The following is a 9,934-nucleotide window of genomic DNA, read 5'->3' on the forward strand; positions in this document are numbered from 1 at the left end:
AGGCTACTTAATTTGCTCTTAGATCAAGTTCTCATAAGAAAGGCCTACAACAATTGAAACACTCCTGTAGAAAAATAAAACCCTTTTATAACCCAGCTTTGGCTTCTTTCTTATTACACTCTTGAATTAAACTATTTCTACTTTTCTTCCATAGCTTTCTTCCTTACCTGCATAGCGTACTTATCCATCGATTCCAGTGAGTTCAAGTTGCTCACAGAGAGCTTGAATGTAACTTAGGCCTAAAGCATAATAATAATAATAATAATAATAATAATAACAACAATAATAAATAATAATAATAATAATAATAATAATAAATTACCCAAACTCGATTGTAATTGACAACATACAAGTTCTGGACTATTTTCATTTTGTTTTGCCAGGTGGTTCAATAAGCTTCTTACATAACGTGAGTTACAAAACAAACCTAGTAGGGAATGTGAATCAATTCAACATTTCCTCTATAGTTGTAAAAGTTCAGCTTGAGAAAGTAAAAGTCCTGCGATGTATTGGTTTCCCCTGTGCACTTAACACAGGTGAGTTCATGAATTAGCTAATCTATCTGACTGAGGAGTGGTGATTTAGAGAATAGTGAATAGTAGAACAAATATGTGGCAAGAGTTTCTGAATCCGGCCTTTTATACCTCTGCATTTAGTTGGTATATTTTAGAACCTGAGCGGTGTAGGCTACTAGTACATTTACCCGTGTATACTGTAAGTCTGGACAGTCTATGCCCCATCACCAACAGGGGTGCAAAGGAAACCAGACAGGCCTGACCTGATTATATTGATTTGTCCCCAGTGGTTAGGACGTTCCTTGCACATGGTTTATTGACCAACCTGGGTAAGTGTTAAGAGTAAGTGGTAAACCTAATAACAGAACAGCCATTTGGCTTCATTCTTCTACTGTAAATAACGCCACAAGGCTCTTCTTTACAACTTGCTTTGAGTTAAGTTACCTGAGTTTGACAGTATATCGCATACTTTACCTCATTAGATTAGATTAGATTACATTTAACTTGGTCATTGTGCAGAGTACAAGTACAAAGACAACAAAATTAAGTAACATTACTTACATTTGGGCCAAATAAGATCAGATAGCATGTATCAATTCTTCTAAAACTGGTGGATTCTGCAATAATATGGTCTGCCAGATCAAAGAGTCTCCACAGCCTCCCTGAAGTTTTATTTCTAAACCAGAGAAATTTACTTTGATTGGATGCTGAACTAAAATATGAACCCTTTCACAAAATCAAAATGGCAGACAAATGAAAGCATCTTCACTAGAAGAGTGATTGCATTCAGGATGCTCGTCAAATAATGGAAAGGGCTGGGCAGAAAGATAACGTCTGAGAACTGGAGTTCTCAGATCAATAGCCTACAGTAAAACTACTTTAAAACACACAAGTGATGCTGTTTAAACACACATAGGTGAGTCAAAGCAGTCTGATAAGGCAATAATTTGGAAATGCATGGGACAATGCTATACTGTAGATAACTTGAAGTGCCCCTCCACCTTTCCTTAATCTCATCTACAGAGTAAGTGTGGAGCTTTCAGCGTCTCACACACCAGGTTGCTGGTTGCCACACTGCGGTCAAGGAAATGATCATGCTCAGGCTCATGCCAGATAAGACAGCTTCACACAATAGTAAGTTCATATCTCATGATCTTCAATCACTAGTACTCCATGTGACTTTCAACGTACATTGTTGAACATGGCCTTTGGTGCAAGTCCGCTGTTTTGTCAATTTCAAGAACTCCGACTCCTCCAAATACAAGTTTGTAATGCAGATGTCAAATGGACTGTAAACAATGGAAGTCAAATAATTCGGCAGGGAGTGTTTGGAAAGGAGGCCGAGTAAGAGGTTTTTCTGCGGCGTACCCAAGACATGCGCTAACTTGCCCAACCTCGAGGCTTGGGAGAGGAGACAACATGTGAGAGTCAGCCTCCTCTACTGATGGGCTTTTACTGAGCTTGTGAGTTTTCTGCAGTGTAAACGACTCTTGCAAAACACAGTGACATTGCACAACTGAACTGATGGTCTGTTAATGACAAATGTTCCAATAAGGAAACAAAAACTGAAATGGATACAAAATATTTAGTGAACGTTCATATTTTACTTTCTGACTGAAGAGGGGGGAAAAAATCGCACACAAGATTGTGACGTAAACAATTTATTATAAAATGTACTACACTTAAAGGAAGTATTAAGGAAATGACATTCTGAGACATGCTTTAAGAACATAATATAAATAGAACAAAGGTCATGTGCAAAGAGATGACTGTACAAAGACTTTTTAAATACAATAACACCCTTTTCCCTAAAAGGACATCATATAGCTTGAGCCTCACAAGGGGAAAAAGTGATAGAACCACTGCTCGACAAAGAGAGGGGAAAAACCCGACACAAAGCAAGAAAGCTCCTCAATAACATGGATATTCAATCACAATATATAAAAATGTGCCTTTTGGAATGACAAAACACCATCCGTTTGGTTCCCTTTAAGATATATATATATTTTTTACCAACTTGACTGCAGTTCAGACAGAGGGAAAGTGGCCTCCCCCTGTACTTCCCAAATTCATGGGTTACCATCAGGTGAATCTTCATAACCCTTCACCTGGTCAAGCGTTCTTTGTGTCAAGAACTCATGTGGCATTTGTGTTTGCCCAAGTTCTTTGCGGCTCAGTCCGACTGTCCGAATCTTCGGATGTACATTCAATTATTTTTTATATCAATTGTAATGAAGACTACTCGTATGGAATGATAGTAGGAGCTGGGCTTCATCGAGCACTGTGCAGAGGCCCACGGAGAGCGGTAAAACGCCTGGAGAAGGCCACAAATTAGTCGCTGAACAATAAGCAGGAGGATCACTCTCTCCTCGGAGCTCCAGGAGACCATTTCCTCTGACTGGGATCGAGAACGCTCCCTCTCTCCACAACTGCAACGTTCCACTGAGTCAATGGATGTCCATTAGTTGAGTGCGGGCAACAGTATCGCTCTCAGCTATACTTCCTTGATTACACAACAATAACGGTACCCTGCTCTGCACATGCTCTCAGTATAAAAACGGTTTTGTTTGGTTTATGATCCATCACAAAAAAAACCACAAAGGCTTGTTAGCTGAAAGAGATGCAATAGCTAATTTCACCATAGAAAACTTTTTAAAGTTTTTGCTGTCAAAGAACAAGAATCCCTCTACACCCAAGACAATAATTTCCTTACTCTGGGCCTAAAAATGTCATCTGGCTGAAACATGACTTAAACTCATTATTATTGATCTAGAAGTGGTTTCATATTATTATTGATGTTACTCAGAACAAGCTCCTGGAGATACTTAAATCAATGGAGAGACTCGTTAATATATGATGCTTCAAGGAGCAGAACGGAAATCAAGTAGTAGCCTACTTTTGAGCACTCAGGTCACACCCAGATGAGCTGCCTGGATGCTCTGACACATCAGCCAATGTGGTAATGACTTGCTGAAACTTGTCTGAACATGACATCCTGTCCACATCACATGATATCAGTACTGTAGAGCTTAGGATCCATAGGACTCATGAACTTTAGCTTCCATGAAGAAAAAAAGTTTGAGATAGCAAAGTACGTGTCTTTGACGATGCAAGATGGCAAGATGCTGATATTTGCCTGGATGTTTTATCATGCCAATGTGGTAAAAGCCTGTGTGTGCTTTTGATGTTACCCTCACTACACTGCCAAAGGGAAACTGTCTCTTAGTCTCAGGAGAAATAAGTTACTTCATATTTTGTTTTTACTGACTTTCTTCAAAACAATAAACAGCTTCCCTCAAACATCTATGAGCTTTTGAGTGTTTCCCTCCTAAGCCAGCTGGTCATTAGCAGAACACGAGAACACATTTACACGGATCATGATGTGTAACAGATCTTTACCAAGCGCTCTTGGCCTCTGGTGGTACGCCTACACACACACAGCTTAGCGAGAGTCACATGAGCTAATTCTCTTCTTATAGAGAGAGAAGCTAATAGTGAGGTTTTGTTGCATGAGCACAAATAACAGCCATTCTGTGCAGAGTAATACAAATGGGTAGCTGTCTTGTGGAGGTAGAGGGTGGGTCCGATTCGTAGTCTTAAAAAGGTGGTCCTTTGACAAGTTACCATTGAAAAGGCACTTGAATGTCACTCGTCTCTCTTCACATCTTATCCAGCCTCAGCTAGTGCTCTCAAGCATTAATTTGCCATCGTTTTTAATAGTACACACTTAGAAGAATGTACAGTATATTGTCAAAATAAACCTCATTTTAAAATGCATGGAATAAATTCAGCGTGTCGGAAATCCTTTGGGGATATAGTTGAAGTTTTTTTTTTTTCGTTTTGCTTTTTACAGTTTAGCAGTATTTTTAGAAATCGAACTTGATGAGATGAATATATCGATAGAAAGCACTAGAATAGACGGGATCAACAGACGTGCACATCCTCTCTATGAGATGCGTTAGCCGACAAACATTCAAAACAGCAGGGACAGCGACGTGGATGAATACAAAGCGTGGAAAGTCTTCACATATTCATCCTATCATTTATACGAGAGCTAGGAGGATGGAGGCCTTAACAAGTGCCTCTCCCGCTCCATCTGAAATTGCACATTTTGCTCCGACTTCTCCCCCCTCACTCCTTTCCCTCTATCGTGATATGACGGAGCTGATGGAGTTGTAGGAGGTGCCGCCGCCGTTGCAGGTGGGTCCGTAGCCGTTGGGCGTGGCCAGCGCCTCGGAGCTGACCCTGAACACGGGCGCCCCCTTGAGGAGGAAGTCGGCGGCGTCGCGGCGCCCCAGCTCGCGCAGCTTGGTCATCAGCACGCCCACCGTGCTGTCGGGCTTGCGCCCCCACTCCAGCAGCAGGGCGGCCGTGGGGCTGGGCGACGCCAGCGCGGACGCGAAGGGCCCGTTCGGAAGACCGTTAGCCATCGCCAGGCTGACGCTGGGGCTGGCCCCGTTGGCGGACGAGGCCCCGCTGTATTTAGCGACCAGCTCGCTCAAGCCCAGGTTCATCGCCAGCAGGCACCAGTCTTTGCCGAGCGCGTCGGGCGGGTCCAGCATGCGGCAGAGCTTCCGGCGAGCCAGCAGGCCCACGTCGGAGATGTGCACGTGCGCGCCCAGGCTTCCCTGCCGCAGGACGTCCGTGCATCCGAACGCCAGGATGCTGCTGAAGCTCTCCCTGTAGCCGCCCATGGTGTTGGTGAGCCAGCTCTCGCGCTGCGCCTGCGCCCTGTAGAAGTCCTTGGGCTGGTAGATCATGACGGGGCCGAGGTGCTCGCGCAGCTGCTGGGGGCTCAGGTAATACTTGACCGTCAGCAGGCCGGGCAGCGTGGTGGCCAACAGGCCCTCTGCGATGCTGCAGATGGTGTCCAGCAGGGCACAGCACCGGGCCCGCTCCGAATCCCGGCCGCGGATTTGCACCTCGATGCCCTGCCCGTGGTTGACCAGCAGCACCATGGCCTCGACGTATTCCAGGGACACTTTGGCCCCGTTGGTCCACAGTCGCACATCGTCGCAGATGTTGAAGCTGCCCGCTTCCCCCTCCCCTTCCGCCCCCTCGGCCTCCCCGTCCGGCCTCTGCTGCTGCTGCCGGCTCCAGCGGCACAGGTTCACCTGCAGCTTGTGGAAGAGGCCGCAGGGGAACGGCGCCAGGTGCTCGGCGGGCACGATCCTCACCCCGCCGTAGATCAGCGCGTCGCTCTGGCCGCCCTCGCCGTCGTCGTCGTCCTCCTCCTCGGTCCAGGAGCGCTGCAGGCCGCTGGTGCGGATCAGCGCCGGCACGTCCACCATGCCCGGCGTGCTGAGGTCGCGGGCGCACACGTCCATGGCGTCCAGCACCTGGAGGAGCTCGTCGGCGTCGTCGCCCTCGGCCACCAGGTCCTGCAGCTCCTCCAGGCGGTAGCGGCCGCGGTAGTGGTGGATGGCCTTGGGCGTCTCCAGCGACAGGATGCGGCCCAGCACCGTGCTGCACAGCCAGCGGGGGTCCAGCAGCACCACGTCCTGCACCGTCTCACTCTGCATGATGTTGATCTGGGGCGGGGCGGGGAGAGAGAGAGAGAGAGAGAGAGAGGGGGAGAGAGGGAGAGAGGGGGAGGGGGGAGATGGAGAGGGGGAGGAGATGGAGAGAGAGGGATGGAGAGAGAGGGATAGAGAGAGAGAGAAAGAGAGAGAGAGAGAAACAGAGTGAGAAAAGAGAAAAAGAGAGAGAAAGAAAGATAAACAGAGAGAGTTTGTTTATGTTTGTGGTCATGTATCAGACAACAAGTGCCAAAGATGCTACTTCATCTCTGTGTTACTGGAAATAGTTTTGCTTACGGCGAACACACGGTGCAGCAATATTTACATTATGCCGTGGCTTTGCTCTTCATGCTTACCCTTGTGGTGCAGATCTGGATAAGCCTGAACATGCCATTCAGTCACGACGTGAACACTTTGTTATGATCTCTCCCATTTCCTATAATGTCCTTCTCCTTACTCTACTGGGTAACAGTGACTTTGTAATAGCGTCTCCTACATTATCCTATTGGCAAAGTTTCAAAAGGAGACGGCTAAGAGAGACCAAATCTGAGAAGCACTGAACTACATGTTTCACGATCTCAGCCGGCAGGCATTGCCAGAGCTGTGAGGCTATTTACAGAATATTTACAGAATAAACATGTATCCATCACAGACAATAAGGTCCTTTTATTTTATTGGACTATGATAGAAGTTCAACAACAACAACAACAACAACAACAACAACTTTTCAAGGCACCCAAAGTGCTTTACAGTGAAGGGGGAACCTCACTAACCACCACCAATGTGTTCAATAATGTACAAACATAACATACAACACAAGTATACAGTAAGGTCACAATACTATTCACTGTACACTTCAAAGCAGCACAAAGAAAGTAAAGCTGAAATGAACACGCTCACCAAACCACATTTGCACAAAACCAGCCAAATGGGTTCTGGTAAACATTCCACCTCACTGGAGCTCATGCTGTAAACAAGTTCTCTGGAAGTGAAAATTGTTTACAGATGAACCGGTATTACCAGATGCAATAAGAGTGACACCTTGTGGTGGTGTTTCATATAGCCTTGACAATTAATTTCTCTCTCTCTTGCTATCCCTCTCACTGCCTCCCTCTCTCTCTGACTCACTGCCTCTCTCTGTCCGTCTCTCTTGGTCCGTCTGTCTCTCTCTGTCTTGGTCTCTCTCTCAAACACACACACACACACACACACACACACACACACACACACACACACTGCACCTCCCCTCACCTCTCCCATGCTGTGCAGCTGTTGGGCGATTTCTCTCAGGTCCTCCTCGCTGACCAGCGGGTTGATCTGCTCCTGGACGTCCTGCACAAACTGCTGCCAGGACATGAGCTGGTTGGGCCCGTTCAGCTTGCGCCACGTGGGCAGCACGGCCAGGATCTTCTCTGAGAGCAGCGTGATGGGACCACAGGCCTGAGCGAGGCAGAGGGGGAGAGAGAGATTGTTTCCATTCAGTTATCAAACAGCAAACTGGTATGTGGTGGGAAATGGGCTAATGTAGAATGAAATGTGCTTTGTTGAGGTCCAGATTAAATGAGTTCCAACCGACTACATGACATTTGTGTTGCTACTACCTTTGTTTACCTACCTAAGTTTGTTACTACCTTGCTTGTTATTATTTGTTTATTTCACTATTAGAATGGTCCAAGTTCAAAACGTGGCTAACCGTATCGTGTCACCAAAAGATTGGCATCCATACCGACTGGCCTGTTTGAGCATGCAAGATCATTTTTGCAAAACTGAAGTGAGATTACGCATAAAGTGAGAGGAGAGAGGCACAAAGAGATGATGCTGTAATGTGCTTTAATGAGCTGAAATATATATTTTTTTATTTATTGTGAATGGGTGCCATAGCAATGAGACATATTGCAAATGTAATTGCTATTTCACAAGCCATTAGAAATGTGACCAAGAAACCAAAAGGAGCCAGCCAAATTAAAACAGATGACACACAATGAGAGAGATAATAAAAGGGTGCAAGAGAGAGAGAAAGAGAGGAATAGAGAGAATGAAAGAGAGAGGGAGAAAGAAAAAGATGATAGCGGTTTAATCACCCAGAAGACCTGTGATGAAGTCAGTGTGAAGGACAGACACAGAATTACACACACACACACACACACACACACACAGAGTGGAAGAAAACGGATGTGTGTGCAAGAAGGAGAATATCTCTTTAAAGGGCAGAAATGGCAGGAGGTAGTTAGCAGCTTTTGAAAGAAGGTGTGAAAGGAAACAGTCAGGAACAGTGAGTGAGTGAGTGAGAAAGTGTGTGTGTCTGTGTGTGTGTGTGTGTGTCAGAGAGAGAGAGATAGGGGATTGGGCTGTAGGTGTGAAAAGCACTAAGCAATTGAATTCAGAGAGAACACAGACAATGCGAATGGAGTGGTTGAGAAATCGCTACAGAAAAACACATTTCCACAGCAAACACTTACAGAACAGAAAGAAAACAATACTTTTTTTTTCATAAAACGACTTCTGTTACTGAGCAGAAAAGAACAGCGTGAAGAGATTTACCAACTCTAAGTATGGGAAGCATTGCTGCACTTACACGAGTGCGAGACAAACACCAGTGGGTGGTGTGAGCAGACAAGTGTGTGTTTGTGTTTGTGTGTGTGTGTGTGTGTGTGTGTTTGTGTGTTGGTTGGATGTGTCTGGGCATGTTTTTTTTTCTAATGTCAGATTCACTATGCCGTGCGAGAAAATGGGGTGCATGTCACTATGCATTAGGGATTGAAAGTTTGTGTTGTAGTGTGTGCGTGTGTGTGTGTGTGTGTGTGTGTGTGTGTGTGTGTGTGTGTGTGTGTAAAAGAGCAAAAAGAAACAGAGAGTGAGTGTGCCTGTGTGTGTTTGAGTAAGACTGCCTATCTTCATGGCCCTGTACATGGTGCTGTCATGCACGCTTAAATGTGAATTAAAACATACCTTACAGTGTAGTCTGTGTGTGGATATGAAAATATCTGTTTTGGTGTACTTCACAGAGTTTCTTTACAGTGTGTGAGTGTAAGCCTGAGTATGCAGGTGTATCTCTCTCTCTCTCTCTCTCTCTCTCAGTGTAGAGTGATCACTCACTGAGATGATGCTATTGCGTAACTCCAGGAGCAGGTTTCTCAGCAGTTTCATGTCTTTGGAGTTGGAGGCTCCTGTGTCCATGATGAAGAGTTTGTCCGCTATACGCAAGTCATTGCCAAACCTGCACACAAACAAACACACACATAAACGAACAATGGATCACACAGATAAGGATAATTAACACTCCTGTGGCAAGTCTACATTGTCACATGCATGCTATGCCTACATGATAAAAGGAACACACAGTAGACAAAAGAGACACACAATCAGCATAATTGTCATTCATGAGACAAAAGTAAAACTGCTGTGAAAAGGTCACCTGTTTCTGACTTCCTTCAGCAGTGACCTCTCCTTGTCGTAGGCAAACTCGCCTCCGAAGGCGCGGGGCATGTTGACGATGTCTGCGTGGGAGGCCACCAGCGCCACCTGCAGGGGGTTCTTGATCCTGCCTCCGAACGCTGAGGAATAAAAAAAAAAGAAAAAAGAAAAGCAGAACAGCTTAGGCTGAGTCTATTTATTCCTTATCACCAGGATCTCCATCCTCTATTCATTCTTAAATCAGCATCACACTCGTTATGGAGACGTGATTATCAAGATTAAAACTGGGAGTTGAGAACGATTGAAACAATTGATCATCATCATAAGCACGCTCACAGCCTATGAGGGGATAGATCAACTAAAGGATGACTAAGGCAGTCTTTGGACCCACACAACCACCTCTAAATGCGGTTACTGAGACAGAGAAGCTGAATTTCATAGCAGCTGTCATCGTAATCTATAGCAATGAATGTGCCTGTCTGTACT

The 9,934-nt window shown here is 45.4% G+C and overlaps 1 protein-coding gene across 1 annotated transcript in view; it reads right to left on the reverse strand.

The window, feature by feature from the left end:
• Positions 1-2,160: 2,160 nt before the first annotated feature.
• The window catches only part of dapk1 (death-associated protein kinase 1), a gene marked incomplete at its 5' end in the record, with an annotated part of 36,641 nt that continues 28,867 nt past the window's right edge, over positions 2,161-9,934 (reverse strand). The window contains 4 exon segments of the mRNA XM_062543308.1: positions 2,161-6,046; positions 7,286-7,474; positions 9,131-9,251; positions 9,450-9,588. Of these exon segments, the coding sequence (XP_062399292.1) occupies positions 4,661-6,046; positions 7,286-7,474; positions 9,131-9,251; positions 9,450-9,588 (1,835 nt within the window).

This window comes from Sardina pilchardus, chromosome 8, assembly GCF_963854185.1.
Source record: "Sardina pilchardus chromosome 8, fSarPil1.1, whole genome shotgun sequence".
NCBI lineage: Eukaryota > Metazoa > Chordata > Actinopteri > Clupeiformes > Clupeidae > Sardina > Sardina pilchardus.